General features: G+C 52.8%; 1 protein-coding gene across 2 annotated transcripts in view; it reads left to right on the top strand.

Annotated features, from left to right (window-relative positions):
• GTF3C1 (general transcription factor IIIC subunit 1) overlaps positions 1 to 21508 on the top strand; it is a 79707-nt gene that overhangs the window by 23948 nt on the left and 34251 nt on the right. For both annotated transcript variants that reach the window (XM_061401485.1, XM_061401486.1), the window contains exons 7-13: positions 9362 to 9514; positions 11103 to 11218; positions 12303 to 12618; positions 13163 to 13377; positions 16525 to 16661; positions 17756 to 17909; positions 20465 to 20568. In XM_061401485.1, coding sequence (XP_061257469.1) covers positions 9362 to 9514; positions 11103 to 11218; positions 12303 to 12618; positions 13163 to 13377; positions 16525 to 16661; positions 17756 to 17909; positions 20465 to 20568 — 1195 coding nt within the window. The remainder of the gene's footprint in view (positions 1 to 9361; positions 9515 to 11102; positions 11219 to 12302; positions 12619 to 13162; positions 13378 to 16524; positions 16662 to 17755; positions 17910 to 20464; positions 20569 to 21508) is intronic.

The raw sequence follows: 21508 nt of genomic DNA, 5'->3' as shown, positions 1-21508 counted from the left end.
TGAAGAACTTGCATTCTTCTGAGGGACTGATGCTGAGGTAAGTGGCACAATGGTAAAGAATCCGCCTGCCAACGCAGGGGACACAAGAGCTGCAGGTTCAGTCACTGGGTCAGGAGGATCCCCTGGAGAAGGAAATGGCACACCACTCCAGTATTCTCACCTGGAAACTTCCATGGGCAGAGGAGCCTGGCGGGTGACAGTGCATGAGGTTGCAGAGTTGGACATGACTGAGCACACAGGTAGGGGTCTTCATCAGCACCCTTCAGGTCCAGCAGGTCTGGGTCTCCGTGCTTGTGGGCAGCCTGCCATCCTGTTAGCACTCCCACCTGCAGGGGGTTTGAAGACATTGTTGTGTGTATCTGTAGATGAGGAAACAGAACCTCGCCCCAAGGCTGCTCTTAACTCTTTGTTTCATCCCCTGCTTGGATAAGCCCGTTGGAACTCAAGGAATGTCTTGGAGGCTGAATGAAGGATGTTTCCTGTAATCAGAGAAATGGGGGACACAGAAAGGCTTTGTGTCCAGGAGCCCCGCAGGGCCCTGCTTGGTATCTTGTTACCACCTCTCAGCTGTGCGAGTTCCTGGATAGACTTCCCCTCCCTTCTCCTGTTATTTATCTGTGTGACTTTTTTCCCAACTAAGTCATGAGCTCCTTGAGGTGGTGGCTCCACCCCTCACGTAATTTCTGTCCTTAATGCCTGTGCTGTGCTTGGTCGCTCAGTCGTGTCTTGACTCTTGCCCGCCAGGCTCCTCCGTCTGTGGGGATTCTCCAGGCAAGAATACTGGAGTGGGTTGCCATGCCCTCCTCCAGGGGATCTTCTTAACCCAGGGATCAAACCCAGGTCTTCCACATTGCAGGCAGATTCTTTACTGTCTGGGCCACCAGAGAAGCCAATGCCTATGCATTGTCTGCTGGGAACAGGGTAGAAAGTGAAAATGTTAGTCCTGTAGTTCTGGCTGACTCTTTGCAACTCCGTGGACCCTAACCTGCCAGACTCCTCTGTCCATAAAATTCTCCAGACAAGAATACTGGAGTGGGTGGTCGTTTTCCTCTCCAGGGGATCTTCCCAACTTAGGGATCGAACTCAAGTCTCCTGCATTGCAGGCAGATTCTTTACCATCTGAGCCACCAGGGAAGCAGAGCAGGTACTAAGTAAATGTTTAGGGAATTTAATTTAGGTGTCCCTTCAGTGACTTTCCTAATGCAAGAGATAAGGGATAACTGCACAGTTTTCATCTTTTCCTGGCTTGAAGTATGTCCTCCCAGTTTGCAAAATTAACATAAAATCTTTCCTCCCAGCTGTTATGGAATAAGCAAGACTTAAATAATAAATAAAGATGATGTATTGCTTCATGTAAATTTACAGGTGTGCCTGGATATATACGAGTTGTTTCTAAAAGCCCATAAACAAAGAGTTCGGATTTCGGCATATTTCAAATGCATTACAGAAAGCCGCTGTGACCTGTTTTGCAAAAGCAAGAAAACCTCGGTAATGGAAACATTCACCCTGAACTGATCTGCTTTGCAAATTTGGATTATTCTCTCCAAGTGTTTAGCAGTCATTCTGTGTTTATTAAATTGTGCCGAGAACAGAAGGGAGGAGAAATAGAAGTTAACTTTGTAATCCTCGGAAAAGGGTCACAGTCGGAAGCAGTTAACAGAAGTTGGGTTCCCTGGGGCTGGATGACTGAGGCAGGCATTTAGCGGGTTTCCAGGTTCTGTGGCAAGGTGAGTCCAACTATGAAGAAGTGTTTTAGCATCTTTAGCTTCCTGTTTATGATGTGGGCTCTTCCCTAAGCTGTCACCCAACAACTCTTCAAAAACAGAAAAACAAGTTCAACATGATTGCAGAACAGGATCGATATACAAAAATCAGCTGTATTTCTACGCCCTTGTAATGAACAGTCCGAAAGTGAAATATCAGAAAGCAGTTCTGTTTGCAGTAGCATCAAAAAGAATAAGACAGGAATAATTAAAACAAATGCAAAACACATACTTGACAACTATAAAAGATGGTTGTAAAAGACGTAAGTAAATGGGAAAATATCCCCTATTCCTATGTCAGAAGACTTAACCTTGTTAAGATGCCCCTATTTCCCAAACTGATCTTCAGATTCCACACAATTCCTATCAGAATACCAGCTGATGTCTTTGTAGAAACAGATGTGTGTGTGCATGCTCAGTTGCTCAGTCGTGTGCAACTCTTTGCATCCCTATCGACTATAGCCCGCCAGGCTCCTCTGTCCATGGGATTCTCCAGGCAAGAATACTGGAGTGGGTTGCCATGCCTTCCTGCAGGGGTTCTTTGGGACCCAGGGGTCAAACCTGCATCTCCTGCATAGGCAGGCGGGTTCTTTACCACCCTCCCCACCTGGGAAGTGTCACCTAGAAACTGGTAAGCTAATTCTAAAATTCATCTGGAATTAAAGGGTACCCAGAAAGCTAAAACAATCCTGGAAAAGAAGAATCAAGTAGAAGGTATCACACATTCTGATTTCAAAACTTACCACAGAGCAGCAGTAATCCAGACAGCGTGGTACTTATTGACACAAAGATAGACCTAGAGATTGATGGGATAGAACTGAGAGTGAGAAATAAACCCACATGCAGAAGTCCATGGCCGTCCAGTGGTTAATACTCCATGCTTCCACTGCAGGGAGCACAGGTTTGATCCCTGATAGGGAATCTAAGATCCCGCATGTCATGCAGCGCAGCCAGAAAAATAAACACACTTCTGTGGTCAACTGACTTTCAGCCAGAGTGCCAAGACCACTCAGTAGAGGAAGAAGCCAATCACCAAAGACCATTACTGTGTGATTCCTTTTAGGGGAGAATCCAGAATAGGGAATCTAGAAGTAGGTAATGAGTGCTAAAGGCTGCAGTGGGGGCGCAGAGGGGTGGTAGCTAAAGCATGGGATGAAAATGTTCTAGAGTTGACTCGTGACAGGTGCATATACCTGTGAAATACACTAAAAAAATTGACTTGAACCTGTTTGCTGGACATGAATAGAAACACAAAAAACAGACCTTTGGACACAGCAGGGGCAGGAGAAGGTGGGACAAACTGAGAGAGTAGCATTGAAATATATATATTACCATATGTAGAATTGGAGAAGGAAATGGCAACCCACTCCAGTATTCTTGCCTAGACAATCCTGTGGACAGAGGAGCCTGGTGGGCTGCTGTCCACAGGGTCGCACAGAGTCAGACACGGCTGAAGCAACTTAGCATGCACGCGTGCATATGTAAAATAGACAGCTAGTGGGAAGCTGCTGTGTAACTCGGGGAGCTCAACCTGGCGCTCTGTGACAGCCCAGAGGGGTGGGATGGGGTGGGGGTGGGAGGAAGGCCCAGGAGGGCAGGGACATGTATACCAGGGAATGATTCGTGTTGATGTACATCGGAAACCAGCAGGACATTGTAAAGCAATCATCCTCCAATTAAAAGTAAATAAATTTTTAAAAGCCCCTCTACAAAAAAAAAAAAAAACATTGACTTGCATAGTTTGAATGGGTGTATTGTGTGGCATATGAATTACGTCTCAAGAAAGCTGTTAAAATAACAATAAAAAATAAAAGCCGCATCCAACAAACACTTGACAATGAATAGCAAACTAAATTCTGGTCATTAAAATGGCAAAAGAGGACATTTTAAAAGTTACAGTAGGATTAAAGTATACCAGCTAAGAAAAAAGAGAAATGAGCCGTACCAAGAAGGATTAAAATGCAGTAAAATAAATGTAAAGGTTTTAAAGAGCTTTGGAACCAGAAAACTGGAATTAAAAAGAATGGAGATCAGAAACAGAGGGGATAGAAGGCAAGCATAAACATGAAAAGAATAGAAAATTGTCAGGAAAATTTAAAGCCTAGACAGTGAATCGTACTAGAGGGAAAAACAGTTGAGTTAAAAATAGTGATTTCTTTAAGTTAAAAGTGACACGATTGATTAAAGGGCACTAGCTAAACTATGAAGAGTATTTACATCATTAATAATTAAGACAAAAGAAACAGACCTTCTAATGTGGCAAAAAAAAAAAAAAAAAAACCTATTAGACAGGACTTAAAAGAGTAGAGAAAGGCGTAGAATCCTGTGACTTAAATTCTGGGCCTTGGGTGACTTCACTCAGGGGTGGAGGCAGTTCTCCCGAGGGGGCGCCCGTAGGGGGAACCAGTCTTTTTCTCCATCTCCTCTGTCCCCCCAGGAGGGAACAGGGGCTCAAACCTGCTGGCCTCTCCACTGACCCCCGTGAGCAGAAAGATGGACCTGCCTGGGCCATGCAGTGGAAGGAGCAGGCTGGCGGCAGGTGAGGGGCTGGGGCAGGATCCCGGAGAATCAGACGGGGACAGACAGCAGTAGACTTGGCACGGAGGTCGATGTGGTCCTTGCAGAACTTTCCACGGTGTAGCCCACTGATGACTTTGAGGTTTGGGGGATGAGATGGGAAGGCTCCCCGTGCTTGGGAGAGCCCCGAGGCCAGTGCTGGGGCTTGTGAGCACGGGGGCTGGCCTGCAGGTGAGCAGCCTCGCCACGGAGGGGCCCAAGGGGGCCGAGAAGTGACTGAGTGGCTTCGCCGCGCGGTGAGGTTTCATTCTTGAACTGTGCCCGGTTCGGAGCCCTAAGAAAAGGCCCACTGTGGCCTTCCTGCTCAACACCTTGGTTTTTACCCAGGCCTTTCCGTCTGTCAGTCATGTTCAAAGAGCTTTGGGGACCTAAGCCATCCATCCAGAGGCTGAGGAGGCGGTCCTCGCACCAGGCAGAGTGATGCCTGAACCTCCGGCCTGAGGCCGTTTGTGCAGATTCCCAAGCCGGTGTGAGCGCCCCGTGTGCTGTTGTCAGGACCCCACAGCGACCCAGAGAGACCTTCGACTCTGATGACTTGTCTCAGAATGTGACAAAGGTGGGGGAAAGGGCTGGGGGAGAGCCTGCACTTTGTTAGCTGTTTCGTGGTCAGTTGTGGGGTGGGGGTGGAAGACCCATGGAGAGAATGTGCCTGGCTCGGAGCCAAGTGTCAGTTCTTTGACTCTGATCCTTTTATCGCCCCATCTTCTCAGTGCTGCTCATTCTCCTCATTTCAGTGATAAGAAACTGAAGCACAGATTGCCTGCCTGGGGTCATAGAGCTGGGTTGTGCTGGGGCGGGGAGTGGGGTGGAGTGGGCGGGGACCACAGCCGTGCGGCCTCTTGAGCCCTTAGCCATCAGGTCCCTCTGCCCGCCTCCCCCTCCCTGAGAGGAAGTGGAAGGGGGCGAGAGAGGGGCTGAGCCGCAGGTGAAGCCTCTATGAGCTTCTGTGAGTCTCCTCTATGGCGGGAGACTCATCCCTCAGGCCTTCTTCCCTCCAGGCCGCCCTCCACATCCGGGGTAACCAGGATGCCTGCGGTGTGAAAAAGTGAAGGTGTTAGGTGCTCAGTCTCATCTGCCTCTTTGTGATCCCATGGACTGTAGCCCACTAGGCTCCTCTGTCCCTGGAATTCTCCAGGCAAGAATACTGGAGAGGGTAGCCATGCCCTCCTCCAGGGGATCTTCCGGAAGAGTGAAACATAAATCTCTCCTTGGCTTAGCAACCTTTGGAATCTCATCATTCTCACCCTCATTCCCGCCTCCCCCCACCTCAGCCCCTTCCCGAACAGTCCTCTCCCACCTCCACGCCTTTGCTGGTGCCCTTCCTCCTGCCTGGAAAGCCTGCCCTGTTCTGCAAAGATCATTCTTCTGTATCCTTTACTATCCCACCCACGTGGCCCCTCCTCTCTCTCTCCCCCTGTGTAGCCCGTCCTGCGCCTTATCTCCTCTGCCGGCTCTGTGTGTTATGAAAGCAGAGCCCTGAGCACTTCGTAGCCAGTTCCTCTGTAGTCATCCAGCCAGATAGCATGCCCTGAGCACTTACGCGCATTCTCCCCCTTAGTCCTCACCCCAGGGTAGTGTAGACACGCTGTAGAATTATTCCGTCTTGTAGACGAGGAGCCTGAGGCCCAGAGAGGTTCACTGCTGGTCCGCAGTAGAGCCAGAGTACACACCCAGGCCTGTGAGAAGCCGCAACACCCTGTGCTGGGCTCCTTGGCCTCTTTGTCTCTCAGACATGCCCTTTGCAGGGGCAGGAACCCTGTCTCATCCCTCTTTATATGTCGTGGGCCCATTACAGAATAAATGCTGTGAAATCAAATTGAAAGGCCCCAGGCAGCCTCCTGACAGTTTCCGCCCAAGTGACATGGTCTGACACTTGGCCCCTGAGCTGTGCTTTTCAGAGGTTGTGATGAGTATTGATGAGACAGTTGCAAGCACTACTCACTGAGCACTCTGTGAGGAAGATACTGTCTTGTCCCCATTTCAAAGCTGAGCAGCCTGAGGCCCAGGGCTTTGTGCTGATCCAGCCTGTAAGTGCCAGAGGCAGGTTCTGACCCGACACACTGACTCCAGAGCACATGCTTCTCACCCTGGGTTGTGGGCTGCAGCCCCTCCTCTGTCCTACTGGGTGCTGCCCCCAATTCTGTCCTTCCATCTCTGGTCAGGCTTCTCTGCTGGGCTTCCCTGGTGGCTCAGATGGTAAAGAATCTGCCTGTAATGCAGGAGACCTGAGTTCGATCCCTGGGTTGGGAGGATCCCCTGGAGAAGGGAATGGCAACCCACTCCAGTATTCTTGCCTGGAGAATTCCATGGACAGAGGAGCCTGGTGGGCTACACAGCCCATGAGGTCAGAGAGAGTCAGACACAAGTGAGCAACTAATACTTTCCCTCTGCCGGTACCCAGGGCATGCCCCTCTCCTCAGGATGTCCCATGGGCTTGCTGTGATTTCAGTTTCCCAGGCTATCTGAATGACTCCCCATCGCTGACCAGCCCAGCTCCATTCAGGGAGGGAGGTTGGTGGGGCGATGGGGGTAGCACTCTGAATTTATATAACATCTGCCCGACTTTCCAGGAGGACGTCGCTTTGTCTGTGACCCTGTAAGAGGAAGTCTGTCCTGGGCTCCTCTGTTGGCTTTTGGTCCTTACCGAGTTGATCACAGTCAAGGATACCGCTCTGCTAAGGGGCCGGATGAGAACGTGAGACACACAGCTACTGGTTCCACGCCATAGCCACTCTGGGTTTTCCTTTCCAAGGAACAGTGCTTTCTGATAGAAATGTGAAATTTGCACCCCTCCAGGTGGCCAGGCGTGTAAGGAAGGCCACTTGCTGGGTCCAGGGCCCCTTAGATCCCTCAAGCCCTCTGAGCTTCAGTTTCCTTTTTTCCTTCAGACGGTGACAATAACTTGCAGAAGCCAGGAGACAATTAAGTAAAATAGTCTCCGAAAGGACCTAGCGCAGTGCCCAGCTCATCCGGGGTGCTCAGTAAGGATTCTGTCCTTCCCTTCTTTCTTTCTGGGTCTTCAGAATGTGTAAATTAAGGCTCTTTTCCTTCTAAGTTGGTGCCCATCCTGAGTCATTGACCGGCGTGTGTGCAAGTGCTGACTTTCATACACACCACAAAAGTTTTTGTGTGTCTGAAATGCCTAGAACTCTGTGTATTTGAAAGTGTATGCAGTGAGCTGGCCGATTCTCTTGCCTTTTGTTCCTGGAAAGAATGCCCTGCACCCAGGGGTCAGGGGTTATCATCAACAGGCTCGTGCCTCCAGGGTGGTTGCAGGAAATCTCCCTGGCGGCTCACATGGAATGAGAGGCCACGTTCATCAGCATAGACATGCTGACCAGTCTCACTCTGGTCCCTGCAGCTTTGCCGTTAGCTGACTTGTGCTCTAGAACAGTCTCCCTAAAAAATGGCAAGCAGGAGCTGAAGGGATTTTAATAATCAAAATCAAGATTCTCTGGGTCATGAAAAACTCTAGAACCTCGGGAAATGGGTTAATTTATGTAACACTCAGCACACAGTGCCTGGCCCATGGCAAGAGCTGGGCATTAGTGTTAAGTGATGGCTCCGTGCCAGCTCCATGCCAAGTCGACATCGTGCCAACGTACAGACATTATCTCAGGTCAAGCTAACACCAGTGTGTGAGGCAGAGAGCATGGTCATCTCATTTTACTAAGTGGGGAGCAGACAGCTACAGCAGATCGCCTGCCCAGAGTTGCAGAGCTGAGGTTGAAACCACGTGTGCCCGACCCAGGAGTGCATTCATCCCCCCACCTCCCTCTGAGCATCATTTATTCCTGGCTGTCAGCAGAGGAGGCAGCTGTGCTGGCGGGAGAAGGCTCTGGGGGCCGATGCCCGTGAGCCCAGTTACCACCTTGGCGTGAGGAGCAGAAGGCTGACGGCGGAGAGCGTTGTCTTTCGGTGCCTCAGAGTCCACAAGTGTACTTGCAGCTTCTCTTCTTCCACTTCCACTTACTCTGAGGGCTGTTCTGTGTAGCTTTTCTTGGCTAATTAAGCCCTTAAGGAAGTTATAAAAGTGTGGAAGAAGTAAAGCTGGGCTCTTGCCTGAGAACATGTCCAACTGCCTGCCCTAGGCGCTGCATCAAGCCCCCTCTCATGTGGGCGACTCTGGCTCCCAGTCACACGGGTATCTTTGAATTAGGGGCCGTATGTGGTCAGAGGCTTAGGGCCTGGGCTCCGAGGCTGAAGTGCCCGATAAATCCCATTTCCTCACCTCCTGAGGGCGGGGATTTGGGCCAGTGCCTTAGCTCCTCGTGTTCTCAAGTGTGAAATGGGAATTGTAGCCCATCTCCTAAGGCCATGATGAGGACTAGCCCACAGGAGGGCTTAGACTAGCCTCAGGGACTGGCAGGTGTCTGAGGAGTGGCTTGTCATTTAGTGTCTCAGTCGTGCCCGACTCCTTGTGACCTCCTGGACTGTAGCCACCAGGCTCCTCTGTCCACGGGGTTTACCAGGCAAGAAAACCCGAGTGGGTTGTCATTTCCTTTTCCAGGGGATCTTCCTGATCCAGGGATCAAACCTGTGTCTCCTTCATTGGCAAGGAGATTCTTTACTGCCCAGCCACCAGGGAAGCCATGGTGGTGTGGGTATTGGCTTAAAAGGGAGAAGATGTGTTTCATCCTTGCAGCGATACCGTGCACGCATGCCTACTTTGTTCCAGACATTATTCCGGAGTGGAGTGGTAGGTGGTGGGGTGGACCCATGGGAGAAAACAGGCACGTTTCCTGTAGTCATTGGGGCTTGTCTGAAGCAGAGGCTGCTGTTTATTTAATAGGCCGTAACATGGCATCTCATTATTCCTTTCATTTGCATTTCCTTGTTTTCTAGTTATATATATTTTTTAAAAAGCAACTTTGTGGAGTCAGTTTTCAGGACTCGTGTTCCCAGCTGTGTGGTTTTCCATGTTCGGAACTTGGCGCCACGTGTGGCCTTTCCTCGGGGGCTCTGGCTCTGCCGAAGCCGCGCTGGTGTGTCACTGTGGAACCGCATGTCTGTGTCCCCAGGGACCGACATCATGGTGCGCTGCCTCCGACTGCTGAAGGAGTTCAAGAGGAAGGTGGACGATGACGACGACGACGAGGACGTCATCTCCAAGGGCGTGCCCCCGGTGGACATCGTGTTCGAGCGGGACATGCTCACGCAGACCTACGAGCTCAGTAGGTCCCGTTCTCACGCCTGCTTTGGGTCCCGAGATTTGGGTCGAGACGTGTTTCGGTCTCACGTCAAATGAGGGCCCCGCTGTGGGGCATGTCTTCCATCAGGGAGCAAAGTCGTTTCCCTCGACTTTGGGGTCAGATTTGAGTCTGAAGCCTTGCTCCGCCCCTTGTATGCCGGCTGTAGACTTTAGCAAGGTCTCTGAGCCTTAGTTCCTTCACCTGTAAAATGGGGCCATTATCCCCCCTGGCACATAGGACGGCTGGATGCATAGGCTTAAAACATCTGGTGTACACAGGGACCACGGAAACGATTAGCTATTACTATTGCTATTCAAAGATTTGAGAGTCACCTTCCAGCTTCTAAAATTGGCCTGGGATCACTCATTGCATGCTGGGGATTATAGTGATGAAGGTGGGGAACAACCACGTCTCCACCCCTCCCCTCCTTCCCCTGACTCTCCTAACATCTGTGTAAGGCAGCTGTGACCCAGTCCCGTAGGTGCTGTGGCCGCAGGTCCCCTGTAGGGGAGCGTGTCTGGAGTAGCAGGTGAGGGGCCGCAGGAGGTGTGGTTCCATCAGCAGATAGGAGGCCACCAGGCGAATCAGCACAGCCTATAGGGAGGGCTTAACACCGCTCAGACACAATTTAGGGATAAAACTGTCCTAACCCTTTCATCCCTGGTTGTAGCAAGTTGCTAGTTCAACATAGGAGCACATGCTGATCACTTCTTTGCATTCTGCTGTTTAAATTTTTATCCATGGACAATAAATATAGCAAAACTGCCTTGATTCAGATTGGCTTTGCCTAGCAGCCTCGTGTGTGACCCATCAGGGAATGAAAGGGAAATTCTTTCTGAACAGTGCAGAATTTTCCCCCAAAATCTGCCCTATAGTTGCTGTGTTTTACTGGAGGGACTCCTGCCCACCCCTACCCCCACCCTCACAGGCGCCTCCCAATCTCTGAGTATATTTGAAACAGCTCTTTAGAGGCAGATCCAGTAATAGCCCAGCATGTAGCAGAGCAGGGGCTGACATACCAGACAGAACAAATAATTGCACAGTTGTCCACTGATCATTTATTACAGGCCCAAATAGGGTTATTTTATTCCCTAGCCCCTGCTGTCCGGCAGCTGTTACAGGGTAATACAGTAATCTGTGTCCATGGTGCCTCTGAGTCTACCGAGAAAGACAGGAAAGTGAAAAAGTTCTGCATTAAAATTACTTCCATGCTTTTTTTAAAAAGGCTGAGTTTAATCTAGCTGAGAAAGTTCATTCATATGAAAGCACTCACTTCCCGCTGCAAGAGAAAAACGGCGTCCCTGGAACTCAGTGGATCAGGCCTCGATCACTTGACATTTACACCTTTGACATGGAGGAGGCAGACAGGGAGCGCTTAGAAATGAGCCATGAGTCAGAGTGTTCCGAGCCTTGGGGCCCCAGGGAGAGGGGAGGCAGGGTGTGTTATTCTGTTTGTCGGCTTCCCTGTGTTGATATGTCCGTGCCTAGGAAAGGTGGGTGGGGGCTGACCCGACTTGTGCAGAGGGGCTCCGTGGTGGAGGCTGGGGGTCAAGTGGATTGTTTCTCACAGTTGAGCGCCGAGGCACGAAAGGCATTTCCCAGGCTGAAATCCGAGTGGCTATGAATGTGGGAAAGCTGGAAGCCAGGATGCTGTGCCGTCTGCTTCAGAGATTCAAAGTTGTCAAGGTAACAGCGTGAGTCATCCCACGTGGCTCATTGTCTTGGGTGCGTGCGCGGCGTGGTTCTAAAGGGCTGTCTCCGACGGTCAGGAGCCCAGGTCTCCATCAAGGGGGCACGTGGCTGCCGGGGGAGGGGGCCAAATGCAGCCCACCTGCGCGGTGCCCCCTCCCTGCCGTGGATTTTGTTGGTTTTCAACTTCTGAAAACTGACTGAGTCATCAGCATTGAAAAGTCAGTGGGAGATGCTGCAGTCTGGGGAGCAGGCACCTTCCCCCGCCCCCATTCCCGTGGGGAGTCAGCTGAGGCTGGCGCCTCCAAGTGCCCCTTGAAATAAAGCAGGTACCCCCAGACCTCAGTCCCCGCCCCACCCTCCTTCTTGTTTGTGTCCCTGGCCTGGGTCCTGGGGGCACCAAGTTGGCTCACTGGGTCTGGGATCCCCTTTCGGGACCAGACCTGCTGTCTCAGCCCTTTATGCCTCACTCCCTTGTTGCCAACTTTTTGGCCATTTGCTGGACGTCAGTGTTAACAGTTGAGCTAATGATTGCCGAGTGCTTAGCCCTGTCCTTGGCGTGTGGTTGGTACATGGAAGGTGTTACCCTTTCTACCATTACGGGCAGAAAGCCCCTTCCCCCCATTCTAGAAGACAAAAGGGAGTAGGTCAGCTTCACTCCCAATCACCACAGCAGTGGCTCAACAGAGCTGGAGACCCCCAGGCTCTGACTCTGCATCTTGACAACAGTTAGAATCTGTTCACTTCTGCTTACTGTTTCCCGTGGGCCTAGGGCATCCCGGGCCCAAGAGTTTGTGGAAGGCCAGGTGAGGGCACTGCCCAGCAAGGGGCTCAGGGTCTCCTAGAGCAGACAGTCAGGATTGCTTCCTGTGGAGCAGGAGCTGAGGGTTGGTAGACAGGAGGGAGCATCTTGAGGAGCTGAGCCGGGGTGCAGACAAGAGATGGAGGAGGCGTGGGGAAAGGCAGGAATGATAAGCCAACAGACACTGCAGGGCCCCCTACCCTCCCAGCCCTGGTCACCTGAAGGCCTGGGTGGCCCCGTGTCCTCTGCTGTCTTAGACACGTTGTGTCCCCCGCCCAGGGCTTCATGGAGGACGAAGGGCGGCAGCGGACCACCAAGTACATCTCCTGCGTGTTTGCGGAGGAGAGTGACCTGAGCCGGCAGTACGAGAGGGAGAAGGCGCGCAATGAGCTGCTGACCACCGTGAGCCTGGCCTCGGTGCAGGAGGAGTCCCTGCTGCCCGAGGGGGAGGACGCTTTCCTCTCCGAGTTGGACAGTGATGAGGAGGGCGGCGGCGGCGGCAGAAAGAGAAAAGGCAGGAGAGCTCCACGGGACGCGAGGTCCTTCTCGAACGGCGGTCTCAGGACCCAGCCTCACCACTCCACCCCGAACAAGGGTAGGGGCGCTCGGGGCGGGGGCGGGAGGGGTGCGCGTTCTCAGTCTGGCTCTGGGGCCGTTCAGTCCAGCGGACGCCCGAGGGTGGCCTGGGTGCTGGGCCAGCAAGGGATGTTGGTGTCACACGCATCACTTAATCTTACGCTCAGAAGAGCCTCGTGTGGTCTGTCTCCAGGCTGCCATCAAGTCTCTTCCCCTTCACCCATGTTTTGTTATATTTTAACTATTAAAGGGATGGAATTCTCTAAACTTCCTCTATCCATTTCCCTCCAACGATCTATGTAATTCCTCGAGATTTTAGTTAAATTATGGGAGCTGTTTTTTAGACATGTGGATGCTGGTGCTGATGACAGAATTGCAAATCAGGCATGGGGCAGTTACACTGGGAGGGGTAGCCTGCTGGCCGACCACCCTCGTCTTAAACTGACCACGTGGGCTCCTTTGGCCTGGGCAGCTCTGGCCTGGCAGCTGAGCAGGAGCGGCCCCTCTCACATTCCCTCTGTTGCGGTCATGGTCATCCCACCGACGCCTGTCCTCCGCCGCAGGGGGCTGGAAGGTCATCAACCTCCACCCGTTGAAGAAGCAGCCGTCCTTCTCCCCGGGAGCCGCCGAAGAGCGAGCTTCTCGGGGCGCCTTCGGTGGGGACAACCTGGACACCAGCGGCTCCTCAGAGCTCGGCATGTCCTTGGGCCCCCACTGCGTGGACAGTCATGGTGGCGACATTGCCGTGATCGAAGAGGTCAGGCTTGAAAACTCCAAGGTGAGTCCCACTGGGAGGCTGCTTCCTCCAGGAAAGAGCCTGTGGCAGGTGGGCATCAGCCTTCTCTTTTCTGTGCTTACGAATCACAACAACAACAAAACCCGTAATAGTAGAAGGGCCTCGTGCTCGGGCCGGGGGGTGGGCAGGGGGCAGGGCTCCGTGGGGAGGAGCGCAGCGCTTCTTTACCTGCCACACGGCCTGCCTTGACCAGAAGGCATCTGTTCTGTGCAGAACTTGGGCATTTGTCACAACATACCACGGAGGAGCCTGGTGGGCTGCAGTCCATGGGGTCGCACCGAGTCGGGCATGACTGAGCGACTTCACTTTCCCTTTTCACTGTCATGCATGGAGAAGGAAATGGCAACCCACTCCAGTGTTCTTGCCTGGAGAATCCCGGGGACGGGGGAGCCTGGTGGGCTGCCGTCTCTGGGGTCGCACAGAGTCGGACACGACTGAAGCACTTAGCAGCAGCAGCAGCACTCTTTTTATTTAAATTTATATTGGAGCGAAAATGTGTATGGCTACTTTTTTTCCCCCTTTAATATTTATTTACTTGGCTCCACCGGGTCTTAGTTGCGTCCTGCGGGATCTTTGGTTGTGGCGCGTGGGCTTCAGAGTGACCTCAGGAGTTACAGTGCTCTGGCTTAGTTGCTCCACAGCATGTGGGATCTTGGTTCCCCAACCAGAGATTGAACCTGAGTCCCCTCCATGGCAAGGCAGATTCTTAACCTCTGGACCACAGGGGAAGTCCCCGTATGGCTACTTTAAATCAATGGTTTTCACTCTGGCCCTATTTTGCCTCCCAGGGAATATTTGGCAGTGTCTTAATGCAGGAGATGCAAGAGACACAGGTTCAATGCCTGGGCCGGGAAGATCCCCTGGAGAAGGAAGTGGCAATCCACTCCATTATTCTTGTCTGGGAAATCCCGTGGACTGAGAAGCCTGATGGGCTGCAGTCCATGGGAACGCAGAGCGTCGGAAATGACCGAACGTGCACATAGAGACGTTGTCAGCTGTCCCAGTGCGGGGAGGGCGCTGCCGGCGTCCTGTGGGCAGAGGCCAGGGAGGCTGCAAAATGTCCTAGACTCTGCGGGACAGCCCGCAGCGGAGTTATCCGGCCCAGAGCGTCAGCAATGCTGGGGTTGAAAAACCCCGCTTTAGATGAAAAGCCAGTATAATTTGCCCTAAAAAGAAAGTGACCGTAAAATAGGTCTGATAAAAACAAAGCTTGTTTAGTTCTTTTTGGTCAGATCGTGTTGTATCCACCAGTACATTCTCCTCTATGTTATTAGAGGAATGAAAAGGCAGTTGACGCAGGAGCAGCCCTGTCATTGAGTGATTCAGTTCCCCAGTGCTGTCCTCGGTCTCCTGGATGTGCCTCGGATAAGTTAGGCCAGCGGTGCCTCAGTCGTCCGTCGCAGGACAGACTTGGGACCGGCGTGGCTCGGTGGTGGTGCTGCTGTTTGGTTCCAGCTTCGCAGCAGCCCTGACGACACAAGCCGGATCTGGTCCTGGAGGAGGCGAGCAAACCCCCAGGGATGGAGGGACTTGCCTGCTCAGCTGATGACAGAATGGAGATTAGAGCCTGTGGGCTTGCAGCTCCCACCCTGCCCTGCTTCTCTCTGTCTCTGGCATGGAAGCCGGAGCATGGGCCCTGTCCCTACAGCAAGGAGGGGTGAGGTGGGGTGTAAGAGAGTGAGGGGTTTCTGTGGAACATTCTAGAACCTTGTAGCCCTATCCTGTCATCAGATGCCGTGACTCTTTTTCAAGTCTTGGTTGGTCTCGTCTCCACCTGAAGCGCCCGGGCCTGCCGGCAGGTGGGGCCCACCAGGTTCCTGAGGGTCTTCCCTGCCGTCCTCACCCCGCCCCGCTCTTTGCACCTCCTCGTCAGGTCTTCGTGCCCCTAGCAGCACGCTCCCTCCAGGCCCTGCAGGTCCTCGCTCAGCCCTGTGTTTTCCTCTTAGAAGTCTGTCCCCAGAGTCCTCGTCCTTCTTTTTTGTCTACTTGCTGAGAAGAGGGGCAGGATCCGCACTGTCTGGAGGTCTCGTGGTAAAGCGTGTGTTCACTTTGCTGCCCGGCAGCCCCTTGGAGAGCAGGCAGGTTTCTTTAACGTGGTTTTCCTCCAGAGCGTTTGCTCTGAAATGGAGGAGAGAGCCAGTCTTTCTGCCGCTCTTGGGCCCCTTCCTGGATCTGTGACTCCCTCTCCCTCCAGGCCCCACTGATTGAGGAAATCAGTGAGCTCCTCCCAGAGCATCCGTGGCAGAAGGGAGGTGATGGGACCCCTGCCCACGTGTATTCTCTTCGTGTTCTTGTTCCCCTGGAAGCGCTGCTCCAAGTAAGAAGCGCGTCCAGCAGAATAGGCCCTGAGTTGTTCGGAGGGATCTTCCAGGAATGTGTTGGGGTTGGGATTTCCCTTCGCTGCAGGGCGCAGATTTGGGCTTTAGGGTAAGTGATCTGAGGGCAGATAGAATAAGGTCAGGGTCTGGGCTCCTGAAAGGAGGCAAGAAGAGAGGTGTGGGCGTGGTGGCAGGGTGGGGAGGACACCCGTCTGCCCTCCTCTCCACCTTGTTCTCTCCTGCTCATCCTGACTCACTCCGAGGCTGCCTCTCTGTCTACTTTATGTCCCTGGAGAGGCTGTCCGTGGCTTCCTCCACATGGACTCAGAAGCCCATCCTGGTGCGCATCCACGCCCTTGGACCCCATCCGGTCGTTTTACCTTAGGAAGCCCTGGATTCCTCTTCCGTAAAATGGGAACCTGAATAATAAGGCTTGAATGAAGAAAGCCCCACAGTGCGACCATAGGGAGTCCGCGTTCAGTCTGTCCATTTCCTTCCTTCCACTGTGGAAGAAGCAAGTAAGAACTGAGTGAAGGCGGTCCCCTTCTCCAGGAAGGGCTGGAGTAGACGTGTCTGGTTTCTGTTCTGAAGCCAGCTGACCTTCATAAACCTCTGGCATGTCTGTGCTGTTTCAAAGCATTGAGGTAGTGAGGTAGTGGGATCCTGTGGGAGCTGTGATCCTCTTGACTTCTTTTCTTGAAACGTGGTGTAGAATTCCGTAAAGAGGGAAAGCATACCGGCAGGCATGGTGTCTGGCCCCCAAGCCTTGCTGAGTCCGTTGTTTTTAATTCTCTTTCGGTCTCTGTTCTAGGACAGCGGCGGTTCCCAGAAGACAGGGAAGCATGGCCCAGGCCAAGACAAGCCCCATGAGACCTACCGACTGCTGAAGCGCAGGAATCTGATCATAGAGGCCGTCACCAACCTCCGCTTAATCGAGAGCTTATTCACGTAAGCAATAGTTTGTCTGTCTGTCTGTTTTACATTAATAATAACGCCCGTGGGAGTCATCACCATCCGCAGAAAGGACCTGGAGGCATTTGCATCTCTCTTCTGTATTGATTCTCACAGGAGCCCTTTGTGGTAGGAAGGATTAGAATCTGCTTGTGTGATTTGAAAAGTGTAGACGCTGAAGAATATCTGCCCATACACTTGACAGGGAAAGCACAGTGGAGCAGGAAACTGAGGCCACAGGGAAGTGCGTTTGCCCTGCTGCTTCCTTAGGCATTTGTGCTCAGGACAGGGTGAGAGGAAGCGTAGGCAGGTAATAGCATCTGCCTCCACGGAGCCTTTTGTCCAGAAAATGTCGTATGAAAGCAAAAGCAGAAGGGACACGTGGAGCTTCGTGTCCCGGGTTCGGTGGAGGCTCTGCTCTCTGGTTTGGTCCTTCTGACCCACTGTCACCACCATGTTCTGGGTAGCATACTTGGGCTTCTGGGCAGTCAAGATCGAAGCCTCTTGATTGGAAGGAGCCTTACCCTTGAGGCAAGGACGGGAGTCCCCTCACTAGGGGAGGGGGGACCACCTGCGGATACTGCTGGCTGTGTCTCCTCTCCTGGGCGCAGAGGCATGGAGCTGGTTGTTCCTGAGGCCCCGTCTGACCCTGCCGTTCTGTGACTGGTGATCTAGAAACATCACCATAGTGGCTCTGTAAGAGCTCGAGAGATGTAGGAGGAGAAGAATCAAAAGAGCTCCAGAGCTGAGGGTGTCGATGGTGAGAAACTGGGCCATTCCTTGGCTGGTTGTTGAATTAACACGGAGACTCTGCCGTCTTTGTCACAAATCATATAATCTCTTCAGGTCCCGGTGAGAGTTTCAGAACATGAAGCTGCTGTGAATGGTGGCCTGTCTTTAGCTAACCCGTTTATCTAAGAAAGAGATGATCTTTGCCATCTTAAGAAGTCATCCTCGCAGCAGCAAAACAGCCTGTTATTCTCCCCCACTTTAGGCTGGATCCCATCAGGCAGGCGTCAGTTGCTGGGGTTGAGACTGGCCTTCCATGTTGAGACTGTGACTATTAAACGGCTGCTTTTGTGGTGTCACAGAATTCAAAAGATGATCATGGATCAGGAGAAGCAAGAAGGCGTGTCCACCAAGTGCTGTAAGAAATCCATCATCCGCCTGGTGCAGAACCTGTCCGAGGAAGGTCTGCTGAGGCTGTACCGGACGACGGTCATTCAGGACGGCATCAAGAAGAAGGTATCGCATGGCCACCGCGCAAGCTGGGCATTTTCTTACCAGCTTCTCACATCCTCGTTGGTGCCCGGGTTGTTCCTTTGTTGCCGATGACTTGGAATTTCCCATCAGGCCTCCTCACTGGGGCAGCAGGGGATTTACCCCAACTTCCTGTGGAAGCTAGAGACAGAAAAGAGGAATAACTTGCCTGACGCAGCCTGTGTAAGCCCAAGGCAGGGGCCCAGCCCCACAGCCGGCCTCGAAGGGGAGGAGAAAGGGAGGCATATCCAAGTTCAGCTGAGTAGCACTGGGAGAAATTAGGCAACACTGAGAAGGTGGAAAATTCAGGCTAAGCAGCAAGCACATTATCCACAGAAATGTGCAAAAAACACATCCCAGAGGAAACGGTGGCAGCGAGTCAGTGAGCATGCCCCGCCGGGGCGTCCAGTGAGGACAATAGATCTCTTCTGTCCCGATCGATCTATTTCCGTAAAATTTAAAGCTTGGAGCCCTACCCAAAGCAGCTGTAGCTCAGCGGCTTTGCACATATTCGAAGGCATAAATTTTTCAGGGTCAGAGTCATTCGAGACACCCGGCTAGGCATGGGGACCAGAGAGAATGGTGCTCCAGGGATGGGCATTTGCAATTCCCTGACCTTTTTTCTGACGACGTTTTAAATCTCTTGCCTTAAGAAAGCTCCGCTTTGATGTTTTGTTTTCTGACTAAGCTGGCAAGGTCATTTAGGGTCTCTTTTACTTACCTTATTTTTTGAGACCTTTGAAATTTGAGAAACAGCAATCCCAAAAAGTAGCTTCGGAAACTCCATCTCTACCATTCCAGGTTGGCAGCTCTCATCAGTTTTTGTACCTGCTCTGAGCCCTCTTGACCTTGCCCCGTGCCCATCCCCAGCCAGCCTGCCTCTCGTCCCCCTGAGCATGGCCGGAAGTCCTGGGCTGTGACCTCTCTCACTAGGGGACAGTCGCCCAGCCGGTCAGCAGCACCACCTCTGGTTTCTGTTGATCTTCCTGGAGCAGGTCTTTGGAATGCGCAGCCTTCCCAGGGCAGTCGCTGGAGGCAGGGATATCTACCCTGTCTAGGAGTCAAGAGAGTCTGTGTTTATAGAGATATATAGGTATCCACCACGTCCCATGCGCCTATTTGGTGCCGTGTCCACCAGGTGGTACCCAAGGGAATGGGCAAGGAGCTGGGGATGGGGAGTGCATGTCCCAGGTAAACACTGATGATCTGTGCCCAGTACTGGGGGCCTCGTGCCACAGGGTACCAACGTAGTAGCCTGTTTGCCAGCTGGAAAGGGCCACCGTGTTATTGTACATCTGCCTCTAGAATAAGCTTGAGTTTCTCGGTAGCACTTTGGCACCCAGCGCGTGGGCTGCTGGCAGGCGGCCCTCCGCCCTGCTGGAGCCTCGATGGCTGGGGTTGCTGTGCCCGGCGCCCACCTTTCGCTGTCGCTCCTGCGTCTCCTCTGTCCACCGGGGGCCTTTGGGAGGTTGGCTGGCCATTTGGCTGTGAAGAGTGGGGAGCCAGGAGTGCTGGGTGTTGGCCCCAGGCTTTCAGATGCTCTTGAAGTGTTGCTTAACTTTTTTTAATCTCACCTGAACCTCACAAAACCACAAAGAAGAGCTGGCAGGGTAGTGCAGGGGTCCCCTTTTCCAAGTGAGGAACAGAAAAGATGGAGCCAAGTGTGGCTTTTTGGGCGGCCGTCTATGGGGTCACACAGAGTCGAACACGACTGAAGAGACTTAGCAGCAGCAGCAGCCGCCCAGATGTGGCCACTGGTTCCCTGTGACCCACCCTCTCTCAGGCCATTTTGGGCAGGAAGCCTGCTGGCCACAGTTCCCTGTTTAGCAGACCTTCCCTTGCCATCTTCTCTCAGAGGAAGCCAACCCTCCCGGGTCCAGGTCACCATGCCTGCCACCTCCTGTACGGCTGTCACACCCCAACTCTGCTGCTCAGCCCCACCAAGTCATGTCCATCCATCAGCCTAGTTAGGGCTCGAGAAATGATCACCACCTTCCTGTTGAACTTCAGTATCTTGGAAACACGAGACCAACACAGGCAGCCCTGAATCCTCTGCCCGTGTGTGCAGAGGCACAGCTGGCAGGAGCCCCCGATCGTGCCCAGCGAGGGGAGACTAATGGAAGCCGCCTTCCTCTTCCAGATGGAAGCCCTTGGGATTCCCGGGCACCTGTGGGAGATACTCCGCTTGCAGGAGCGGGGAGTCAGGAGCCGCCCCCCAGCTAGCAGCAGGGACCAGTGGGCCATGACAGCCCAGCTGGGGAACCGCAGGGCAGACTGCTCTGTTTCCAGGCCAGAATTCCTCAGCCGTCAGAGCAGCACGTTAGCAGCGGCAGAGCTTTGTGGCTGGGTGCTTGAGGGATTTGGGTGCCGGAAATGGTAAGGGTAAACTGATCAGCATCTCACTTGGTTCCATCAGTGCCGCTTGGAAAGTTAATGGCAGCAGGTATGACCAGGGATCCAGCAGGGAGCCAGGGTGTGGGACTGAGTCTACCCCGGCTCCTCCCTTCTCCTTCAGGAGCCCCCCGCATCCCTCTCTGCAGGTTGACCTGGTGGTGCACCCGTCCATGGACCAGAACGACCCTCTCGTGAGAAGTGCCATCGAGCAGGTTCGCTTCCGGATGTCCAATTCAAGCACAGCCAACAGGCAAGTGGCCGCTTCCGCAGGAGCTCACAGTAAGGCTGCCCCGGCCAGCGTTCCAACCTGACGCCGTTTCCACAAAAGCCCTTTATTCATGCTGTGTGCGATCAGTGAATTCACTGGTCTGGAGTTTATGATTCATGATCCCTTGGTCTCAAAAAGGATCCATTTCGGGATTCTTTTTTCATTATCGTTTATTTATTTTTGGCTGCGCTGGGTCTTCGTTGTGACACGTAGGCTTTCCCCAGTTGCAGCAGGCAGGGGCTCCTCTCTGGTTGCCGTGTGTGGACTTCTCGTTGTGGTGGCTTCTATTGTTGGAGAGCACCGGCTCTGGGGCTTTGTTGCCCTGAGGCGTGTGGGATCTTAGTTCCCAGACCCAGAATCAGACCTGTGTCCTCTGCACCGGCAGGCAGATTCTTAACCTCTGAACCACCAGGGAAGTCCCTGGATTCTTTAAGACAAAAAAAAAATCCTAACGTCCCTCATTCTTTTTTAATAGAGTGTGGACAGAGTGCTTCAAATCATAGGCCCTGTGACACGCGACACTTGCCTAGTTTCATCCCAGCTCAGAAGGATTCCAGTTGCCTCTCTGAGGTCTTCTGTCTTTCTGTTCTTAAGCCATCTAATGAACCAAGAGAAAGCTTGTGGGAGAGTGTTCTCAGTTGAGTTTAACTTAGAGGTGTGGCCTGGGTGGGCGCAGGGCTGGATGTGACCAGTTGCCTCTCTGAGGTCTTCTTTCTTTCTGTTCATAAGCCACCTAATGGACTGAGAGAAGCTTGTGGGAGAATGTTCTCGGTTGAGTTTAAAGTAGAGGTGGGGCCCGAGCAGGCGCAGGGCTGCATGTGACTCGCAGACGCTGGCTTGTGTGGCCAGCCGTGCCTCAGCCATGGGTGCTGTGAATCAGTTGCACAGTTAATTTCGCGTCCCATTCCTGTTTTCTGGCATG

Source organism: Bos javanicus, chromosome 25, assembly GCF_032452875.1.
Source record: "Bos javanicus breed banteng chromosome 25, ARS-OSU_banteng_1.0, whole genome shotgun sequence".
In the NCBI taxonomy this organism is placed as follows: domain Eukaryota; kingdom Metazoa; phylum Chordata; class Mammalia; order Artiodactyla; family Bovidae; genus Bos; species Bos javanicus.
This window is presented reverse-complemented; position numbering and strand designations above follow the sequence as displayed.